The sequence below is a fragment of the Eleutherodactylus coqui genome, chromosome 5 (assembly GCF_035609145.1).
Source record: "Eleutherodactylus coqui strain aEleCoq1 chromosome 5, aEleCoq1.hap1, whole genome shotgun sequence".
NCBI classification, from domain to species: Eukaryota; Metazoa; Chordata; class Amphibia; order Anura; family Eleutherodactylidae; genus Eleutherodactylus; species Eleutherodactylus coqui.
This window is the reverse complement of record NC_089841.1, coordinates 184,759,042-184,782,520: the sequence shown is the minus strand read 5'-3', so window position 1 is coordinate 184,782,520 and position 23,479 is coordinate 184,759,042. Positions and strand designations below refer to the sequence as shown.

Here is a 23,479-nt window from a genome sequence, read left to right as displayed (position 1 = left end):
TGAAAATAAATAAATAAATAAGTAGTCAGCTCAGATGGCTATATATCATTCATGTCTACAATTGTAACAAATATTGTTAGAAGTTATGTGAAATTGAGTCCAATACCACTGCTGCTCACAACGGCCGCCATGCAAAGTCCAGCTGAAAGACAAAGAATACACACATATAGTATATCTGGTCCATAACTTGAACATCTATCATCATCATAAACTTTATGGTAAATAGCCTTCAGTAGCCTTTACTTACCCAATAGTATGATAACGTGTATATTCATTCTACTGTGGTGACCTGTGATGGCAGGAAAATGCTTTTAATTCAAAAGTTATGTATGTAGAAAAAAGTTTCTTCTGCTATTAAACAGGGTTTACATTCTGCAGAGAAGTAGTTTTAAAATATATTTAAATGGTAATGAAACTTTTTACACACTTTTGACATGCCTTATTGACATGTCAAACGTTTGGATAGGTGGGAGTCTGAGTGCTGAGACCCACCGATTGCTAAAATGAACAAGCAGAAGCACTCAAAATGTGTCAAAAACATACATAGACCAAATACTGAGAACTATATGCTTGTCTCCTAAACAAATTCTTTCATTAGATTCGAAAGCTAATAATACACTCAGTGCATTATAGTGCATCTATTGGATTATTTTACAAGCTGTGTTGACTATAATGGCTATGATTAGAGATGAGCGAGCGTACCCGGTTCGGGTGTTTTTGCACTCGAGCACCGCTTTTTCCGAGTAACTGACTACTCGGACGAAGAGACTCAGGGGGCGCCGGGGAGTGGGGGCGGCGTGGTGGAGCAGGGGGTAGCAGTGAGGAACAGGGGGGAGCTCTCTCTCTCTCCTCCCCTCCCTCTCCCCTCTGCAACCCCCGGCTCACCTCCGGCGCCCCTCGAATCTTTTCGTCCGAGTAGTCAGTTACTCGGAAAAAGCGGTGCTCGAGTGCAAAAACACCCGAACTGAGTACGCTCGCTCATCTCTAGCTATGATATAGGGGTTAACTTCATGAAATAAATCAACAGAATTGAAAAAAAAACATTAAAAACAACATATCGAACAGTTAACATGATCATTTATACAGCAAATTATTATGCTGTCCTATTGTTAACTTACATATCAATATCAGAAGGGTGGTAATTGACTATACTCACCTGCCTGTAGCTCTTGATTTTCTGAAGGACAATAGAAGTAGAAGAATCCAAAAAGAAGAAGCTGTTACAAAAATAAGTTAGAAAAATTCCCCCTACAAGTACTTTTTTCCTGTATTCTAAAACTCTAAACATATATGTTCAATTTCCTTCTTTGCTTTTAGCCACAAAGTATTCCACAACTCCACATGCTAATTACATCGCTGCTTGTAAGGGGGGAGTTGAGATAACCATCTGCAGCCATGAACCTCCTTACCAAGTATGCATGTGAACTGAACATCAGTACTTTATATTAGACGGCAATTGTTATAGTAAAGTCACTGAGACTCGCACCGCAGAGCTGGTCTGCACTGTTTGTGCTGTAACCACATTTCTTAGCAGGGACTGTGCTTCTTGACAGTTACTGCAGGTTATATTATTAGTGTACAGTTATAGGTGGGTAGTGCATGGGCTTCATTGTCAGTGACTATATTGGAGATTCCTTTGGTGAATTGTGAAGCAGTGTTGTAAACCACACGTATCATGCGATGCTTTGCCAGCCCCATTGAAAAGAATAGGCGGGGCATTCCAAGGGAACACCTAAAGATAGGATATGCCACGATTAGTATGACCCCATTCAAAAGAATAGGGCTCTTATTTGTGTGAGATCTCAGTGTCTCGCAACGTACCAATCTTGTGCTATTTTCTCAGCCGTGTAAAGGTGGCCTAAAAGTGCCCAGGTTGTACCAGACTAGAGAACTATAGATGCTTGTCTTTCAAAAAGAGTGCCGCACTTGTCCACAGATTGTGTGTGATATTTACACTGAAACCTATTCAGTTCTATAGAGCTGAACTACAATACGCGACATAACCCATCAGCAGATGTGGCATCATCTTTGGAAGAACACAACCATGTTCTACTAGTCCTGTAGGTCCTGTTTAAGTTGGGCATTGTTTCAACAACACAAATCCCAATCTTGTGGTCAGTGACAAGCCACGTCTTGTGTTCAGTAGGTGGAATAAAGTGTTAGCTCCTTGATTACAACAAATAACCCCGGTATCCCCGTCTACAGGAGATATAGCTGCATCTAGTAGGCTGACGTACAAATGACACAGCTACGTTTCCTGTCCTCTACTATATTTTGCTAGACAATTGATGTTCACGCAGTTCAGGAAATGGGGCTACAGCAGACTGTAGGAGTACAGAAGGTCACATTAAAGAGCGATTAGGTTCTGCTACTTGCATCGTGAGAGCTAGCTGGAAGCTCTTATCTGATGGTCCAGTTCGGTAATAAGGTAATATCTGAATAGAAAGGGGAACTTTTAACATTTTTGGAGAAATTCTGAAGTGCTACTAAAACTTAACTACAAAATTTATAAAGGTAGTTTATAAAAAACCTGTAATATACGGTGCACAAGTATGTTATATTACAGATACACACTACCGACTACATGACTCAAATTGTCAGTTTTTGGAAACAAACAAAAGAAGCCAGTTTGTGATGAATATGGATTAAGTTTAATTAGTAAATACTGTGATCACTGCTAAAGAGCTCATGCACATGGGCACGGACGGATTCCACCTGTGCCCGCTGCCCGCAACACTGCTTACCTGCCCTTTCTTCTTTTCTTTTGTACTGCAGATGGGCACATGCGCAGTACAGATTTCCCCCGTGCCGTTGCTAGGTGACGATGCAGATTCCACAGCCTTTCCGCAATAATGATTGCAAAAGGGCCGCAGATCTGACAGCTTCCATTGACTTCAATGGAAGCTGTTAGCACAGAAAACGCTCTAAGATCGAGCATGCTGCAATTTTTCACCTGCGAGCGAAAACCGCAACTGGTTTCCGCTCGTGTGCATGAAAAGTCCCTTTCCCATTGTATTCTATGGATGGACATTGCTACAGAAGCCGCAAGCAGAGAGTCCTGAGATTCCGCAGCAAAAATCCGTCTGTGTGCATGAGCCCTAAGGGTGGATATTTGAAAGAAAAATACACGGAAATCAAGTCTCAATTTATGTGTACACAATGTGTGTGAGTACAAATGTTTATTTATTTGCCTTTTTGTGGTGTATTGAAATTATAGACATATACTGTATATGTATATTTATACGTTGCTAGGAAAGAGCTGGGCTTACGACATTTGCAGCAGGAGCTAGCTGTAAAATGGAGTTACACTCCCATTGCAACATCAGGGATTGGCAATAACTTCAATCCTAGACATTCAACCTCTTCGATGTCATGGTAAATAATGAGCCGTTAACCTATCAACACCCCCCTATCAACACCCCCCCTTAACCTATCAACACCCCCCCCTTCCTTCAATAGTGCAAATTACGCCATTGCACCAAAAGTATTTGGACACCTGAGCAAACATCATGATGGCTTTGTGATGGACAGCTTGTGTGCAGCAGCATAATCTAGATATCCAACAGAGTGTAGTTTCATACAGTGCTGACACTGATCTGGTTTCCACTCGGTTACAGATTCTCAGTGTGCTTAGTGTGATTTGACCTCTGACTTATTCCCTGAAGTGTGCCACATACCTTGTCTTGGACTGTCTGACTACACTCCCATTCATACCCACAAGTACTGTACTGTGGCATAAAGTAGCATCAGTTGCCACACTACTGGGATTACTTCCTCAGTAATGGCCTAGGGACCCGGCTGCAAAGGCCAATTCCTCAGGTGTCACCTCAGCATTTGGCCTGAAGCCAAATCATTGTGTGGCTTAGTGGATTTAACTCCGCAGAACCTGACTTAGTCTTTATAGAAAAAGCTATATATTGTATTAATCCCTATAGGGAACAGTTTGTATAGAAATGCATGCGTAAAGAAGAGAAAAAAGAATGCTAACAAATCCAATATTCATCATGTATGTCATGACAAAATAAAAGAAATGCATTTAGTATATACTATTTGATAGAACCTTATTGGTTTGACATGATGGCACACTGGCTCCATATCAGGGTTACACACTGAAAAAAATATTTTGGCAACTTTGGCTTTTGATTCACAATTTTCTGGTCACCAATTTAAAAATCAACACTATTACATACATGTCAAATACAGATTTGACACTATAGACTAACTTGTAGAAGCATTTATGTAAGACTGTGAAATGATTGGGACTATTTTTATAGGCTTTTGGCTGTTTTTTATAACATGTGGTGTGAGCCTAACAGGAAACCTGGGGGCCATAATTTTTTTTAAGCACTGCTGTTGCACTCCCTGGTGGTATAGTCATATTTACATTATAGTTCTAAGCTGACTAGTTCATTGCAAGCAATCATATATTCATATTCCCTGCCCTGTGTGGTCTTGATGAGACTCTTTATATAAGGGCAGAGTTAGTTTAGCTGTTCACTGGCTTCTTATGTACAGTTGGCCTTGCATGTTTGGGTAAGTCTGCAGTAAGCTCAGTCTCATTATTTTTGTGGCTCTTGATCTAGAAGTTTCTTGTACCTAAGCGTGGCCATACATAGTAACATCGTGTGTTAGGCTGAATGAAGACAATGTCCATCTAGTTCAGCCTGTTTCAGCCCCTTGTTGATCCAGGGGAAGGCAAAAAACCCCAAGAGGCAGAAGCCAATTAGCCCATTTGGGGGGAAATTCCTTCCTGACTCCATAATGGCAGTCAGAATAATCCCTGGATTAACCTTTGATAGTTCCTACCTGAATGTAAGACCCAGAACAATAATCCACTGGTCACCTAATGTCTATATCTTGAAATATCATAACACTCTAGATAGATGTCTAGTCCCCTCTTAAATTCCTCAATGGATTGTGCTCTTAGATGTATATCAGCAAAACCTAAGCCAGAGGCCTTCCCTGATGAGGTCTATTGGGTCTTCTACAAATCCGGTCTATCTTAGGGCTAAGACATAGTGCCAAGCCAAGGAAGTGGTCACTCCAGAGCCAACGCTTAGGATGTTTTGCAGTTCATCCAGGATGGAGTTGAGAAAGGGCTTCTGCCAAGTACCATTAGAATACAGATCTTGGCAATCTTGGCATTCACAGAGAGCTCCTGCGTGATAGACTCTTAGGTCAAGCAGTTTGTTATGGCATTACTAAGGGCGAGTCTAAGGGGGCCTTCCCACTTGCCATCGTGATATTGCTGCTTTTTCTTTTTTACGCGAATGTCCATAAGACTTTATAATGTTAAACACTAGAGATGAGCGAGCACCAAAATGCTCGGGTGCTCGTTACTCGAGTCGAACTTTCCGCAATGCTCGAGGGTTCGTTTCGAGTAACGAACCCCATTGAAGTCAATGGGCGACTCGAGCATTTTTGTATATCGCTGATGCTCGCTAATGTTTTCCTTTGTGAAAATCTGGGAAATTCAGGAAAGTGATGGGAACGACACAGCAACGGATAGGGCAGGCGAGGGGCTACATGTTGGGCTGCATCTCAAGTTCCCAGGTCCCACTATTAAGCTACAATAGCGGCAAGAGTGGGCCCCCCCCCCAACAATTTTTACTTCTGAAAAACCCTCATTAGCAAGGCATACCTTAGCTAAGCACCACACTACCTTCAACAAAGCACAATCACTGCCTGCATGACACTCCGCTGCCACTTCTCCTGGGTTACATGCTGCCCAACCCCCCTGCACAACCCAGTGTCTACAGCGCACACCAAAGTGTCCCTGCGCAGCCTTCAGCTGCCCTCATGCCACACGCTGGCCTCATAGCCACACCACCCTCATGTCTATTTATAAGTGCGTCTGCCATGAGGAGGAACCGGAGGCACACACTGCAGAGGGTTGGCAGGGCCAGGCAGCGACCCTCTTTAAAAGGGGCGGAGCGATAGCCCACAATGCTGTACAGAAGCAATGAGAACTCCAATCCTGTGCCACCTCCGTCAGGAGCTGCAAATGTGGGCATAGCAATGGGGAATCCATGTGCCACACAGTATTCATTCTGTCAAGGTGTCGCATAGCACAATCCACACTGCAAGGGGAAAGCCGTCAGCGCTCTGCCCCCTACCCAAGTCAGTCAGTGCCTTTGTGCCAGACAGGTCAAACACCGCAATGGGAACTAAGTTTGCACCAACAGCATAGGTGGGTCCTAGGAAACCCAAGACATGAACCAAAAATTGATCTGAGCGGCCAAACATGGCAGACTTGCACCGCGCCCACGGCATAGGCCTCAGCCCACAGATTCAGCAATCCTAGGCTGGAAGCGGACTTACACTGCACCCAGGACATAGGCCTCTGCACAAACCCTCAGCAATCGCATGCCTACAGCAGACTCCAATGCTAGCGTAGCTGTGCCCGTCTCATTAGCGCTGTATTGCTCCTGTAGTTTGTCCCAATGCAGTGCCCCGGATAGTAGAGCTAATGTCAGATTAAATACAGGTGGGCTTCGGCCCACACTGCATGCCCCAGTCAGACTGGGTTTCTTTATAAGTAGACACAGGCAGGTACAACTCCGTGTGGACTGACAGCATGGGTGGGTCCCAGGAAGCCACCAGCATTACATAAATAAATCCCAATGCATTGCCCAGCACGGCTGAGGTAACGTCAGATTAAATGCAGGTGGTCTTCGGCCCACACTGCATGCCCCAGTCTGACCGGGGTTTTTAATACGTAGACACTGACAGGTTCAAATCCGTAATGTGAAGTCCCTGTGGACCCACAGCATGGGTGGCTCTCTGGAACCCACCGGTGGTACATAAATGTATCCCATTGCAGTGCCCTGCTCAGCAGAGCTAACGTCACATACAATACAGGTGTGCTTCGGCCCACAGTGCATGCCCCAGTCAGAGTGGTAATATGTACCTTAACAGTAACCGCGTTGGTGGTAATGTGGTGGTTACTGCGGACCTAGTAGCGCTGTTTTATTTAGTTGGTTTTCAGAATGTGGCCAGGATTAAGTGGGCCGTGGCGGGGGGGATGGTGGGGGGGCTCTCTTGTGTCGTTAAAGGTGAAATTCTTGGTCTGCCACCAGACGGACCAATGCAAAGGTATTTGCCAAGAATGTTTTCATTGTTGGAGGAGGAGGGGGATGTTTTTGAGGCACTACGTGTCCTCTCCACGTGTCCGTGGTTATATGCACCTTAACAGTAACCGCGTTGGTGGGAAATGGCCTCGCCGCCATCATGTCTTTGGGAAGCCTCCGTTTCCACACCCCAGTGACATAGCATTAGCAGCGGTATAGGCAGAGCCCAGAATTAGTAACATTTCAGCGGTAGCATTAGGGACAGGCCCCAGTAACATATCACTAGCAGCAGTATAGGGGGAGCACGTCCTCTAGGCCTACCCCTACCCCTCAGCATGGTGTATTACGAGTAGAGCAGAAACAGAACGCTGTAATTAAATGTGCCGCTTATTGGCCTGTGGTTGGAGGCTGACTTCGCTTATGCAGTGCACAGCAGAGCCAGGAAACAATTATGCGCAAGCCTGTAGTGAGACCCAGGTGCGTATGACTGAGCTACTGGAATTCACAGCGCAGAACCAGTCAAGTGGCCAAAGGCCAGTGGTAGGCCTTAAGTATTTTGCTTCAATTTTTTAAAATGGTGAGGTGAAAAACCAGACAGACACTGTATGCAGCGTATATATGTATACTGTTTCCCTCTGGAGGGATGACGGCGATCATGTAACGGACACAGTAGAGCCAGGAAACAATTATGCGCAAGCCTGCTGTAACGCTTAGCTGGGTATTAATTAGCGACTACTACCCCCAGCAGACACGCAGTAAACTGAAGACGGTCACAGGCAGCCCAAATATAGTATTTTCCCCCAATTTTTTGGGGAAAAAGCCCACTGCCTATATAGCCAGTATACCTCTTTCCCTGTACCACTGTCCCTGCCTCACCAGTACTGCCCCTATAGTCTGTACAATGACTGCAGACTGAGGATGCAATGGTCTGCACGCCCGATATACAAAAAAAAAAAAATATTGTGCAACACTGCTAAAAGCAGCCTCAACAGTACTGCACACGATCAGATGTGGCCCTAAGAAGGACCGTTGGGGTTCTTGAAGACTAAAATAACACCTAACACTTTCCCTATAGCAGCTACAGCAAGACAGCACTTTCCCTGATCTATCTCAGCGAGCATCTGAGGCGAGCCGCAGGCGGGGCAGATTTTAATACTCGGGTGTCACCTGATCTCCCCAGCCACTCACTGCAGAGGGGTGGTATAGGGCTGGAATCTCACAGGAGGAAGTTGTAATGCCTTCCCTGTCTTTCTATTGGCCAGAAAAGCGCACAAATTTCTCAGGGAAGGAAATGTAATGGAGTCGAGCACCGCGTGGTGCTCGTCTCGAGTAACGAGCATCTCGAACACCCTAATACTCGAGCGAGCATCAAGCTCGGACGAGTACGCTCGCTCATCTCTATTAAACACGCATTGCACAAAAATCGCAATGCACAAACTTGCAATTTTTGTACAAAGCATTTTTAACATTTGAAAGTCCTATTGACATTCACGTTAAAAAAACAGCGATATAGCGATCGCAAGTGTTAAGGCCCCCTTAGGAAAGCGCAAATTTACTTACACAATTCTTTTTTTCTATAGTTTGAACAGCAGCACACTTTTTGGCACACACAATAAGCAATATTTTTTTCTTCTGGTGTTTTTCATCTAACATCTTGAAAAGGATACAAAGGAATGGCGAGAAGACTGGAATCTTATACAATGAAATAGCTTGTAACTTTGTATGCGCTGTGAGGAGATATAGGGTGGGAAATGGAATGATATATGGATAGCTCAAGATATTGCTGGTGCTTATTCTGCATATTAGCAAGGTGGAAATCCTAAGAAGCAAGACTGGAGGTACATATAACAAAATAGTAAGCAAATTGTATGACTGTGGCAGACTTACGCGGAGTGACAGAGCTGCTGTGCTCTGCTTTGGTCACTGTCTTGTACCAGGACAATGCTGAAGGGTTGTGGCGAGTGTATAACATGATTTCAAACAACACTATTTATTGGCTGTTCAGTTTTAAGTTTCAACATGACTGAACCTGAAAATGTTCTGTTTCCTCAATCAACAATACCGGAAATTTCAAACCAGAAGAAACTTTTTGCTCCTCTCTAGTGATATGCTAAATATGGCTGTGCCCTTTCATATTCTGTATTCTTTGTGTATTCATTAGGAAGGATACTGTTTGGTAGAAGGGCATATAAAGAGTATGTCTTTCTGCATTACTCCTGTAATTATCAGGTTTCCTCTTCTGCTCTTCCCTTCCTGTTTTGGTTCACCGGCTCAAGCTGCCAGCGGGAGATTCTTTTGTAACAATTCGGCTTCTCCTGAATCACTCTTGCTCCTGGCTGAAGTCCTAGATGTGTAAAATAGGAAGGGGCTGTGACCAACACCCCAAAGAAATATCACATCAACTTAGAATAACTGTTTGTTGGATGTCAGGCACAAAGGTAATGTCCCGAATAAATTTGTGTTTTAGAGACGCTATATAGGAAAGTGATGGAAGGTTGTTACATTGTATTCTAACTTGACTTTCTCTTTGCTTATAGGGTTTCAATCAAGGACTGAATATTTTACGTAACCTCAAGGATGTATTGACTAGTGTGGACACTGCCTTATCCCTACGCCATGTATAAAGTGCTCCAAGCATGCCTCCATTTATGGCTTTATCTTTTAGTAGAGCTCGGTTTGTATGAAGGTCAGTGCACTTATACATTTCACTGTGCCATTCAGTTTCCTTTATAATGAGTGCAAGGGCTCAGTTTATTGATGAAGCATTGGAGTCCACAATCCAATTGTTGAGTCCTGTGTATGTTTTTAATAGCTCCTTATCTAGTGTCCCAGATCTAAGATACTTAAACTCCTTTTGTGCCATTGCCCTTTGTCTCTTGGGATCCCACAACAATCAGTTTTTGTACCTAAAAGCCTCATAAACAGTACAATATTATACTAATTAGACTCTGTAAAAAAAAAAAAAATTCTGCTTGTTCAATTTAAAAATACAGAAAATGTATAAATATTAGCTTCAGGCGCATTCTATAGTATTTTTACATAGTTTTGATATTTAACATAATACATTGTAGTGTCATAATTAACATGTTTTCCTGCTTTCAGTGATTAACCCATGCATCTGTTTTCACACCCTTGTAGATCAGATTTGAGCTGTTGTTAGTCTCTCTTTGCTATATAATAAGTAACTGTGATAGTTGGAGCTATAACCATAACACAGAATCCTAGCCCTCTATTCAAAGCTCTTCCAAAAACAAAAAATTTCCAAAAATTTTTTTATTTTATTTTATTTTTAAGCTGTTCTTCAGAGACCAAAAATCTTCTTCTCGGCCAGTTATACTACATTCCTAACTGGAGAAGCAGTGCTGCTAGAGTGTCAAGCCCCAGCTGACTCCACAATACATGGATACAAGTTCTTCAAAAATAATAATGAAGTTCCTGGGACGGGGGCATCCTCTAGGAGCAAATATAAGATAAGTTTAGCAAAAAACAGTGATGCTGGATCCTACACCTGTCTGTACTATATATCAGATGCCAGAGGAAGGCAAGAATCAGAAGTCAGCTTTCCTGTCTTTCTGTCTATAATAGGTAAGAAGCAGGTACATTACTATTGTGTTGGCTTACTTGGATGTTTTGTATATGTTTGATCTTTAAGTCTATGCTTCGTTATGAAAACTCAGGGATATTGGGCACTTTGGTGTTTTAGCTATAAACAAGACATAAACAATAGAGATGAGCGAGTATACTCGCTAAGGCACATTACTCGAGCAAGTAGTGCCTTAGCCGAGTATCTCCCGGCTCGTCTCTAAAGATTCGGGGGCCAGCGGGGGAGAGCGGGGAGGAACGGAGGGGAGATCTTTCTCCCTCTCTACCCCCGCCCCCCCGCTCCCCGCCGCAATTCACCTGTCACCCGCACCGGCCCCCGAATCTTTAGAGATTCTCGCTCGAGTAATGTGCCTTAGCGAGTATACTCGCTCATCTCTTATAAACAATAATGCTGGTTGACTCACCTCTTCAATGAAACATCTGTATAGAAACAAAATAATTCTTTGTCTCTCTAAGTTCTAGAATGTAGCAGAACTTTTCAAATAGAAAATGCCTAATGGTTGCAGTCAGCTACTTAGGTGATCTCAAGTCTTGAAACTTATGGGCGATTGATCCTCTGAGATTTACTGATCTGTTATACGAATGGTCATAAATTCACAGGGACAAATTTATTTGTGGATTGATTCTGTTTTTTTAATAATCCAATCTGTTCAATACATTTGTACTAATATCCTTTAGACATACTGTGTTTCCCTGAAAGTAAGACACTGTCTTATATTAATTTTTCCCCCCAAAAAGGCACAGTGTCTTATTTTCGGTAGGGGGGCCTTATACTCGCCTGGTCCGCTGCGGCGCTGTGGCAATGATCTCCGGCGGTGCTGTGGCAAACTGCAGAGTCCTCCTCATCTACCATCTCAGCTTCTTCTGATAACGGGGCTTTGAATACCCTGCCTTCAGTAAAGTGAGCGCTGTGATTGGCTAATTTTTCACGCACGAAAATCGCAAACGCAAGTGGGTAGGCGCCCTAATACTGCTTTGTCTACTGGCTTCATTCTTTTTTCTCTCTTTTATTTGAAATCTTCCATTGTGATTAAAATTCTTAAAATATGCAGCGAGACATTACAAATATATATAGTATAACACACAGCGTTATATTGAATGCTGACTAGAGTACACATTGCAATATCATTGATTAATAGAAAGCAGTGACTCATCAAAGCAAATTTCTATCTAAAAGTGGCTGCATACTAGTAAGTTACACCGCAGAATCTAATCATTTGTCAGTATATTTTTATATTTTTTATTTTAGCGATACTGTTAATTCTTTGGGCTGACAGTTTTACAAGTTTGACCACAGGATGTACATTATGTTCTCATGAATCCTAATTTAGCTAGTAAAATCTATCAGTAACAAATTAACAGTTTCACCGCCAGTTGGTGAGAAGTTAATTAAAATAGGGAACCAATATGGCTGCACTTCCTGCTGCTACTGTCACAAAAAATGCCCATTATAGCATCACTGAAAAATGACAATATTTCTCCAATTAAAGCTATCATAATTACTAAACAATGGCTATTGTTGTAACTTATTTACTAATATATGGCAATTTCTGACTTTTTGGGATGAAATCCCTTTTGTCTATTCTGAAACTTTAATCATAGGAACATGGAATGTAACATCATAAGTGATGAATTTATCTATAAGCATGGCAGGCCTGAGCTTATAGGCCAATGCTGGGGGGGGGGGGGGGAGGGGAGAGGGGGGAATCCCAACTCATGTAATCGTGTTTACATCTACAGAAGACCAGTATTACTTCCGTACAGTGACTACATAGTGGTCTACATGGGCACTCTGCAGACCATATAAGTGATTACAATACAGTAAAATCCAGTGACTAATTTACTGTTAACATTACATAATATTACATTGTGTATATATATTATTCACTTCAATGGAGCTCAACTGCAATACTACATATAGTCAATGCAGTAAAGTGAGCCTCTGGATCAGGACAACATTCTGTGCCAGGACAGGAGTGTATATTACCTGCAGTTGTTCTTCTCTGTCGCCCCTCCAATCCACTGGTTATGTTCACTTGTGTGAGATGGTAGAAGCAATTTTCCAGATGCCTACTGCAGCTCTGGCCAATCGAAGAGCAGGTATGGTGCATTGGCAGTCAAATACCCCCAATGCACTGTGGGGATTAGGTAGTCTGAAGATTGTGCTGGCCATCTTGGACAGTTAAAAATGGGACCTGGGAAGGATGGATCAAAGGCACGACAGAAGAACCACTGGATGTTATATACTCCCTCTCTGTTCCTGGGAAAAAAAGTTGGAACTAACACTGTTTTAGGATAAAAAAAAAACAGTTTGGGAAATAATTTGAAAGATCTAATTCTTCATATAGTACATTGCAGTGCATATTGTGATGTTTAGACTTTTTGTTCTTTTTAGATCAGCCATCCACACCCTCCCTGTCAGTCAATCCAGAGCAATCCCTGTACTTTGAAGGAGAAACCGTGACTCTGGAATGTGTACATTCAAATATAAATTCCATGATTACCTACCATTTTTACAAAGATACAAGCAAAGTACAAAGTTACCAAGATACATCAAAGTCTCAACACCACATTTCCAGCTTGAGTACCAAGGATTCTGGGACTTATGACTGTGAATACTTGGTCCTAGGACATCAGAGGACAATCCCTTCTGGCAAAAGCAAGCAACAAACAATTACTGTGACAGGTATGGCATTGGAATCGGAAGGGAAAGAAAGGGCATTCTATTAGGTAACAATTTTTTTCAGTGTTTGGATCCCCAAGATCCCAAGAACTGGGGTGTTCAATCTAGCTGAATATGGAACAGGGGCGTAACTATAGGGGATGCAGAGGATACGATTGCATCTGGGCCCAGGAGCCTTAGGGGGCCCCTTAAGGCCTCTCCTCTCCATATAGAGAGCCCAGTACTATGAATAAAGCATTATAGTTGGGGGCCCTGTTACAGGTTTTGCATTGGGGCCCAGAAGCTTGAAGTTACGCCCCTGCTCTGGAATATATATGAGAAGAAATGAGTATTCATATTGCAGTTTTCAAGCTGTGTTTTGCACACTTTTAGGGCTCATGCACACACGGTGTAACCCGGCTCCATCTTGTACAGAGCCATAGTATGGGCACCTGCACACGAGCGGAAATTCCGCGGCAGGATTTCCTGCTGGATTTCCACCGCTGGAAGCCTGCATAGGATTGCGTTAACAAATGCAATACTATGCAGACAGCCGCGGTTTGGCCGCGTGAAATCTCACAGAGCCCCATACAGAAACATCACTCACCCGCCGCCGGCTCCGGTCTGCGCATGCGCCGGCTGCCCGGCAAGCCGGCACATCAAACAGCCGGATCCGCGGGTGAGTATGCGCTGGTCTCTGCAGGCGCTCGGGTCAGGTCCCACGGCGAGAATCTTCGCCGACGAATCCGACCCGCCCGTCTGCAGGCGGCCTAAGGCTTGCATTGTGGCGTATGAGCGCATACTTCTCTCTACCTGCAATTTCACACAAAGGCACCTGCGTTTTTTCCTCCATGGTTGCATATATATTTTATGAAAATGTGTCTGTATTTGAAATAATTTTGCCATTTTCCATTGAACTCTGTATGTACGAAGATATTCTGCCTGAAAAGCATTGCTTCTCAGTACACAGGGATAGTAATATTGTGCATGTAAGGGTGGCTTCACATGAGCGTATGCGCAAAAACGCTCACTTCAGTGCAATGTATTTGCGCTATGCACTAAGTTGATGAGGTTGATTTGTGTGCGTTTGTACTTTTGCATACGCAAAGCCTTTCATGCGCATGTGCGACACAACTCTTTCACGGTTTAAAAGGCTATTTAGCCGAATGAGGTCCAGATGTGTTCTTTTTTTCATGGAATTGCGCAGCATTTGGCACATTTGAGTGCATATTTGCAAATCTTCCCTAGACTTCTATGGCACCCTTGGTGCGCAAATAGACAGGAAAAAAGAGTAAGACCTTTTTTTTTTTGCGCAAACACAAAATGCTTGGACAAAACACCCATTGAGATCAATGGTTTCTATTCTCTGTGCATTGCGCGCATATATTTTACGCGTGCAACAACACACGCAAATATGGCCATTTGAAGGAGCCCTAATATTGCAATACCAGTTTTTTGTTCACCATTTTTAGGGCAAAAACAAATGGGCGCATGCACTAATATGCTCGCTGCTATGGAGCGTATTAGTGCATGCGCCCATTTTGTTCTCGCGCATATTATTAATGCGCGAGAATTCTGGTAGTAAAAAAAAAAGCACTAAAATCAAAGGTTTTGTTTCGTCCCATTATGCAGCCATGATTTTCATGGCCGTATAGTGGGACTAAAACACGCTCATCTGTTTAAGCCTTTAGAGACATTTCCTATTCCTGCTGCCAAGCTGGGAATTAAGCCCATTTCTTTTTTAAACTACTACTTTTCCCGCGTCATCACCTAGTGATGACGCGAAATCCACGCCCTTCAGCAATGTCATTGCGGAAAGGCCACAGATCTGACGACTTCCATTGACTTCAATGGAAGCCATCCACATGGAATTCACAAAACAAATGGAGCATGCTGCGATTTTTCCTCTGCTTGAGGAAACCGCAACTGGTTTCCATAAGTGTGCAGGAAGAATCGATTTCTTGGCTTGCTGTGCGGACCATCCACAGTACAGACGAAAATGAAAGTGATCAGGCACGCGCGGGCACTGCTGCTGGCAAAGCCGGATTCCGCTGCAGGATTCTGCATGCAGAATCCGGCTCTGCCATGTGCAGGGGCCTTAGGGCTCTCACCCACTGGCGTTTTTTTTTACGCTATTGTCAATGGGGTTTTCTAATGTTAAACATATCGCACAAAAACCACAAAGCACAAACTTGCGATGCCTTTTTAACATTAGAAAGTCCCGTTGACAATCGCGTTAAAAAAACGCAAGTGGGTGTGATTCCTTAGACAGATATTGATATAGCATCATTTGGATTTGCCAGCAATCATTGTGTTACTGACTGTTAGGCCCCCTGTCCACAGGTGTTGTGAGGTCCTGCGGCGAATTTCTGCCGCGGGAGCCGACCGGGAGCAGGAGCCTGCAGACGAATCTCCGTCGGTCAGCCTATCTGACAGAAAGGCTGACCACAGAAAATCGCAACAATTCGCAACATGCTGCGAATTGCCGTCCGCAAGCAGAGAATCGCCATTCTCTGCTCATAGACAGGGGGCCGGCGCTTTCCATAGCAATGCTATGGAAAGCTTCAGACGGCGTGATTCACCGGCGATTTACCGCCGGCTAAATCACGCCCGTGGACAGGCACCCTGAGGGCGCCTGCACACGAGTGGAAATTCCTCGGCGGGATTTCCCGCGGAATTTCCGCTGCTGGAAGCCTGCAGACGGCCACGATTTGGCCGCGCAAAATCTCGCGAGGCAAACAAATCGCGGCATGCTCTATTTCTGTGCGGGGCCCGCACAGAAATGTCACTCACCCGCCGCCAGCTCCGGTCTGCTCATGTGCCGGCACATCAACCAGCCGGAGCCGCGGGCGCAGGTGGGTACGCGCTGGTCCCTGCAGGCACTCTGGTCGGGTCCCGCGGCGAGAATCCTCGCCACCGGATCCGACCCGCCTTACTGTATAGAAAAGTCAAAATGTGATTTGTGTTTTCATAATACAATTGTTTTGTTTGTGTTTGAAACTAAGCATGAAATAATTTTCCAGCTTTATCTGCCCCCCCGCTGCTCAAGTTCTTGCCTTCATACTCAGCCTTTATAATTGGAGAAAATCTGACCATGGAATGTGAAGCGCCGTCTCCGGTACCTGTTACCCTTTATCGAATCTACAAGGAGGAAGAGGAATTAAAAGGACCATCAGCACACAAGGGGATTTACGCATTGCAGAATGTCACGAGAGCCGTTCAGGCGGAGTATTACTGTATGTACTGGAGCCCTAAAAGTAACAGAGAGATCCCATCCATTCCGAGTCCTACAAAAGAGGTCTATGTAATAGGTGAGATGCCAACTATGCCACATGTTTGTTGTATTCTTCAGCCATGAAATCCAGGGTTCAAATACATCTACAGTAGTGTGCAAAAGGTTTAGGCAGGTGTGGAAACTTGCTGCAAAGTAAGAATACTTTAAAAAATGAATAGTTTATTTTTGTCACTTAAACTGCAAAGTAAGTGAACACTCAAAATCAATATTTGGTGTGACCGTACTTTGTCTTCAAAACAGCATTCATTCTTCTAGGACATTTGCACACAGTTTTTCAAGGAACTCGACAGGGAGGTTGTTGCAAACACCTTGTAGAACTAACCACAGAGCCTATGTGGATGTAGCTTGCTCAAACACATCTGGCTCTTCATGTAATTCCAGACAGATTGAATGATGTTGATATCAGGGCTCTGCGGGGCCATATCATCAATTCCAGAATTCCCTGTTCTTCTTTACATTGAAGATAGTCCTTAATGACATTAGCTGAATGTTTGGGGTTATTGTCCTTCTGCAGAATAAATTTGAAGTTCATCAGACGCCTCCCTGTTGGCAATGCATGATGATAAGTAAGTGCTTGTGTTTCTCAGCATTAAGGACACCATTAATCTCAACTAGAGATGAGCGAACGCGTTCGTCCGAGCTTGATATTCGTGCGAATATTAGGGTGTTCGGGATGTTCGTTATTCGTAACGAACACCATGCGGTGTTCTGGTTACTTTCACTTCCTTCCCTGAGACGTTAGCGCGCTTTTCTGGCCAATTGAAAGACAGGGAAGGCATTACAACTTCCCCCTGCAACGTTTAAGCCCTATACCACCCCCCTGCTGTGAGTGGCTGGCGAGATCAGGTGTTCGCCTAATATAAAAGTCGGCCCCTCCCGCGGCTCGCCTCAGATGCGGTGTGAGTTAGATGAGGGACAGTGCTGTTTATACCGGAGCTGCTGTAGGGAAAGAATTGGTAGTTAGTGTAGGCTTCAAGACCCCCCAAAGGTCCTTATTAGGGCCACTGATAGCTGTGTGTTGGCTGCTGTTAGCAGTGGGATTTTTTTTTTCTCAAAATCGCCTCTGCAGACCGTTGCACCTGGCATTAGGGACAGAAGTGCTGCATAGGCAGGGAGAGTGTTAGGAGTGAGTGTAGCCTTCAAGAACCTCAACGGTCCTTTCTAGGGCCATATTTATCCGTGTGCAGTACTGTCCAGGCTGCTGTTAGCTGTGCTGCATTTTTTTTGGGCTTCTCAAAATCGCCTCTGCAGAGCATTGCACCCTCCATTGATACTGCAGGGAAAGAATTGTATAGGCAGGGCCACAACACAGTTATTATTCATTGAATATACGCAGTGCTGCCTTTTGGTGGAAAAACAAGTGGAAACAAATCTATTTGTCCAGCCTGTGTCCGTCCTTACGGGCGGTGGACACGTGTGAGCTGCGTGAAGAACAGTGCTAAATCATACGCACCCAGCTACGCTTTACTGCTGGCTTCGCCATTTGCTTTCCTTAATTGGGAAAAAAAATACCTGCTCTGCCAGAGTTATAATAACTCTGCTACCCTCACGTTCTGTGACACATAAGCAGGGACACAGCACAGTTATTACACTTCTCATGTTCATTGAATATACGCAGTGCTGCTTTTGGTGGGAAAAAACTGAAAACAAATCTATTTGTCCAGCCTGTGTCCGTCCTTACGGGCGGTGGACACGTGTGAGCTGCGTGAAAAACATTGCTAAATCATACGCACCCAGCTACGCTTTACTGCTGGCTTCGCCATTTGCTTTCCTTAATTGGGAAAAAAAATACCTGCTCTGCCAGAGTTATAATAACTCTGCTACCCTCACGTTCTGTGACACATAAGCAGGGACACAGCACAGTTATTACACTTCTCATGTTCATTGAATATACGCAGTGCTGCCTTTTGGTGGGAAAAAACTGAAAACAAATCTATTTGTCCAGCCTGTGTCCGTCCTTACGGGCGGTGGACACGTGTGAGCTGCGTGAAAAACATTGCTAAATCATACGCACCCAGCTACGCTTTACTGCTGGCTTCGCCATTTGCTTTCCTTAATTGGGAAAAAAAATACCTGCTCTGCCAGAGTTATAATAACTCTGCTACCCTCACGTTCTGTGACACATAAGCAGGGACACAGCACAGTTATTACACTTCTCATGTTCATTGAATATACGCAGTGCTGCCTTTTGGTGGGAAAAAACTGAAAACAAATCTATTTGTCCAGCCTGTGTCCGTCCTTACGGGCGGTGGACACGTGTGAGCTGCGTGAAAAACATTGCTAAATCATACGCACCCAGCTACGCTTTACTGCTGGCTTCGCCATTTGCTTTCCTTAATTGGGAAAAAAAATACCTGCTCTGCCAGAGTTATAATAACTCTGCTACCCTCACGTTCTGTGACACATAAGCAGGGACACAGCACAGTTATTACACTTCTCATGTTCATTGAATATACGCAGTGCTGCCTTTTGGTGGGAAAAAACTGAAAACAAATCTATTTGTCCAGCCTGTGTCCGTCCTTACGGGCGGTGGACACGTGTGAGCTGCGTGAAAAACATTGCTAAATCATACGCACCCAGCTACGCTTTACTGCTGGCTTCGCCATTTGCTTTCCTTAATTGGGAAAAAAAATACCTGCTCTGCCAGAGTTATAATAACTCTGCTACCCTCACGTTCTGTGACACATAAGCAGGGACACAGCACAGTTATTACACTTCTCATGTTCATTGAATATACGCAGTGCTGCCTTTTGGTGGGAAAAAACTGAAAACAAATCTATTTGTCCAGCCTGTGTCCGTCCTTACGGGCGGTGGACACGTGTGAGCTGCGTGAAAAACATTGCTAAATCATACGCACCCAGCTACGCTTTACTGCTGGCTTCGCCATTTGCTTTCCTTAATTGGGAAAAAAAATACCTGCTCTGCCAGAGTTATAATAACTCTGCTACCCTCACGTTCTGTGACACATAAGCAGGGACACAGCACAGTTATTACACTTCTCATGTTCATTGAATATACGCAGTGCTGCCTTTTGGTGGGAAAAAACTGAAAACAAATCTATTTGTCCAGCCTGTGTCCGTCCTTACGGGCGGTGGACACGTGTGAGCTGCGTGAAAAACATTGCTAAATCATACGCACCCAGCTACGCTTTACTGCTGGCTTCGCCATTTGCTTTCCTTAATTGGGAAAAAAAATACCTGCTCTGCCAGAGTTATAATAACTCTGCTACCCTCACGTTCTGTGACACATAAGCAGGGACACAGCACAGTTATTAAACTTAGATTATTCATTCACTAGAGGCAGTGGGGCCTTTCGTTTTCCCAAAAGGGCAAAAATTATATTTGGCCTGCAGTCTTGCGCCAATTTATTTCCTGCCTGTTAAATCAAATCACTGGTAATACAGCATGCTGAGGGGTAGGGGTAGGCCTAGAGGACGTGGACGCGGCCGAGGACGCGGAGGGCCAAGTCAGGGTGTGGGCACAGCCCGAGCTCCTGATCCCGGTGTGTCGCAGCCGACTGCTGCGCGATTAGGAGAGAGGCACGTTTCTGGCGTCCCCACATTCATCGCCCAATTAATGGGTCCACGCGGGAGACGGTTATTAGAAAATGAGCAGTGTGAGCAGGTCCTGTCCTGGATGGCAGAAAGTGCTTCGAGCAACCTATCGTCAACACGCAGTTCTGCGCCGTCCACTGCTGCAAATCCGAATCCTCTGTCTGCTGCTCCTCCTTCCTCCCAGCCTCCTCACTCCACTACAATGACACCTGCTCAGGAGCGGGAACACTCCCAGGAACTGTTCTCGGGCCCCTGCTTAGATTGGGCAGCAGCGGTTCCTCTCCCACCAGAGGAGTTTATCGTCACTGATGCCCAACCATTCGAAAGTTCCCGGGGTCCGAGGGAAGAGGCTAGGGACTTCCGCCAACTGTCTCAACAACTTTCTGTGGGTGAGGAGGATGATGACGATCAGACACAGTTGTCTTGCAGTGAGGTAGTAGTAAGGGCAGTAAGTCCAAGGGAGCAGCGCACAGAGGATTCGGAGGAAGAGCAGCAGGACGATGAGGTGACTGACCCCACCTGGTGTGCAACGCTTACTCAGGAGGACAGGTCTTCAGAGGGGGAGTCAAGGGCATCAGCAGGGCAGGTTGCAAGAGGCAGTGCGGTGTCCAGGGGTAGAGGCAGGGCCAGACCGAATAATCCACCAAGTGTTTCCCAAAGCGCCCCCTCGCGCCATGCCACCCTGCAGAGGCCGAGGTGCTCTAAGGTCTGGCAGTTTTTCACAGAATCGCCTGACGACCGACGAACAGTGGTGTGCAACCTTTGTTGCGCAAAGCTCAGCCGGGGAGCCAACACCAACAGCCTCACCACCACCACCATGCGCAGACATATGATGGCCAAGCACCCCACAAGGTGGGACGAAGGCCGTTCACCCCTGCCTCTCCCCCTGTGCCCCAACCTGCCACTGAGATGCAACCCCCCTCTCAGGACACAGGCACTACCGCCTCATGGCCTGCACCCACACCCTCATCTCCGCTGTCCTCGGCCCCATCCAGCAGTGTAGTTCAGCGCACCGTTCAGCCGTCGCTTGCGCAAGTGTTCGAGCGCAAGCGCAAGTACGCCGCCACGCACCCGCACGCTCAAACGTTAACCGTCCGCATAGCAAAATTCATCAGCCTTGAGATGCTGCCGTATAGGGTTGTGGAAACTGAGTCCTTCAAAAGTATCATGGAGGCGGCGGCCCCGCGCTACTCAGTTCCCAGTCGCCACTACTTTTCCCGATGTGCCGTCCCAGCCCTGCACGCCCACGTCTCCCGCAACATTGTGCGCGCCCTCACCAACGCGGTTACTGCCACGGTCCACTTAACTACGGACACGTGGACAAGCACAGGCGGGCAGGGCCACTACATCTCCCTGACGGCACATTGGGTGAATTTAGTGGAGGCTGGGACAGAGTCAGAGCCTGGGACCGCTCACGTCCTACCCACCCCCAGAATTGCGGGCCCCAGCTCGGTGGTGGTATCTGCGGAGGTGTATGCTTCCTCCACTAAAGCACCCTCCTCCTCCTCCTCCTCTGTCTCGCAATCAAGATGTGTTAGCAGCAGCATGTCGCCAGCAGTCGGTGTCGCGCGGTGTGGCAGCACAGCGGTGGGCAAGCGTCAGCAGGCCGTGCTGAAACTACTCAGCTTAGGCGATAAGAGGCACACGGCCCACGAACTGCTGCAGGGTCTGACACAGCAGACCGACCGCTGGCTTGCGCCGCTGAGCCTCCAACCGGGCATGGTCGTGTGTGACAACGGCCGTAACCTGGTGGCGGCTCTGCAGCTTGGCAGCCTCACGCACGTGCCATGCCTGGCCCACGTCTTTAATTTGGTGGTTCAGCGGTTTCTGAAAAGCTACCCACGCTTGTCAGACCTGCTCGTAAAGGCGCGCCGGCTCTGCGCACATTTCCGCAAGTCCCACACGGACGCTGCCACCCTGCGCACCCTGCAACATCACTTTAAGCTGCCAGTGCACCGACTGCTGTGCGACGTGCCCACACGGTGGAACTCTACGCTCCACATGTTGGCCAGGCTCTATGAACAACGTAGAGCTATAGTGGAATACCAACTCCAACATGGGCGGCGCAGTGGGAGTCAGCCTCCTCAATTCCTTTCAGAAGAGTGGGCCTGGTTGGCAGACATCTGCCATGTCCTTGGTAATTTTGAGGAGTCTACCCAGGTGGTGAGCGGCGATGCTACAATCATTAGCGTCACCATTCCTCTGCTATGCATCTTGAGAAATTCCCTGCAAACCATAAAGGCAGCTGCTTTGCGCTCGGAAACGGGGGCGGGGGAAGACAGTATGCCGCTGGATAGTCAGGGCACCCTCCTGTCTATTTCTCAGCGCATACAGGAGGAGGAGGAGGAGCATGAGGAGGATGAGGAGGAGGGGGAAGAGACAGCTTGGGCCGCTGCTGACGGTACACCGGCTGATTGCCTGTCATCCTTTCAGCGTGTATGGCCTGAGGAGGAGGAGGAAGAGGAGGAGGAGGAGGATCCTGAAAGTGATCTTCCTAGTGAAGACAGCCATGTGTTGCGTACAGGTACCCTGGCACACATGGCTGACTTCATGTTAGGATGCCTTTCTCGTGACCCTCGCGTTGCACGCATTCTGGCCACTACGGATTACTGGGTGTACACACTGCTCGATCCACGGTATAAGGAGAACCTGCCCACTCTGATTCCCGAAGAGGAAAGGGGTTCGAGAGTGTTGCTATACCACAGGACCCTTGCGGACAAGCTGATGGTAAAATTCCCAGCCGACAGCGCTAGTGGCAGAAGGCGCAGTACCGAGGGCAAGGTAGCAGGGGATGTGCGTAGATCGAGCAGCATGTACATCCCAGGCAGTGCAACAGTCTTTAAGGGCCTGGCCAGCTTTATGGCTCCCCACCAAGACTGTGTCACCGCTCCCCAGTCACGGCTGAGTCGGCGGGAGCACTGTAAAAGGATGGTGAGGGAGTACGTAGCGGATCGCACGACCATCCTTGGTGACGCCTCTGCCCCCTACAACTACTGGGTGTCGAAGCTGGACATGTGGCCTGAACTAGCGCTGTATGCCCTGGAGGTGCTTGCTTGTCCTGCAGCTAGCGTGTTGTCGGAGAGGGTGTTTAGTGCGGCTGGGGGAATCATCACAGATAAGCGTAGCCGCTTGTCAACCGACAGTGCCGACAGGCTAACACTCATCAAGATGAACAAAGGCTGGATTTCCCCAGACTTCTGTTCTCCACCAGCGGACAGCAGCGATACGTAAGCAATACGTAGGCTGCACCCGCGGATGGAAACTACGTTCTCTCTCACCATCCAAAACGGGGACAT

The 23,479-nt window shown here is 46.1% G+C and overlaps 2 protein-coding genes across 4 annotated transcripts in view; one reads left to right on the top strand and one right to left on the bottom strand.

The window, feature by feature from the left end:
• Positions 1 to 23,479, bottom strand: part of LOC136628203 (platelet glycoprotein VI-like) — a 90,633-nt gene that overhangs the window by 21,300 nt on the left and 45,854 nt on the right. Inside the window, exons 2-3 of the mRNA XM_066603924.1 lie at positions 248 to 289; positions 107 to 142 (exon numbers count right to left, since the gene is read on the bottom strand). Coding sequence (XP_066460021.1) covers positions 107 to 142; positions 248 to 275 — 64 coding nt within the window. The 5' untranslated portion in view covers positions 276 to 289. The remainder of the gene's footprint in view (positions 1 to 106; positions 143 to 247; positions 290 to 23,479) is intronic.
• The window catches only part of LOC136628202 (Fc receptor-like protein 5), a 54,270-nt gene that overhangs the window by 18,225 nt on the left and 12,566 nt on the right, over positions 1 to 23,479 (top strand). Inside the window, exons 1-5 of one of the 3 annotated variants that reach the window (XM_066603923.1) lie at positions 2,409 to 2,428; positions 9,608 to 9,756; positions 10,365 to 10,655; positions 13,069 to 13,359; positions 16,359 to 16,646. In XM_066603923.1, coding sequence (XP_066460020.1) covers positions 9,687 to 9,756; positions 10,365 to 10,655; positions 13,069 to 13,359; positions 16,359 to 16,646 — 940 coding nt within the window. In that variant the 5' untranslated portion in view covers positions 2,409 to 2,428; positions 9,608 to 9,686. Of the gene's footprint in view, positions 1 to 2,408; positions 2,429 to 9,346; positions 9,509 to 9,607; positions 9,757 to 10,364; positions 10,656 to 13,068; positions 13,360 to 16,358; positions 16,647 to 23,479 lie in introns of those variants that run through there. The other 2 variants (XM_066603921.1, XM_066603922.1) reach the window with 2 other exon arrangements.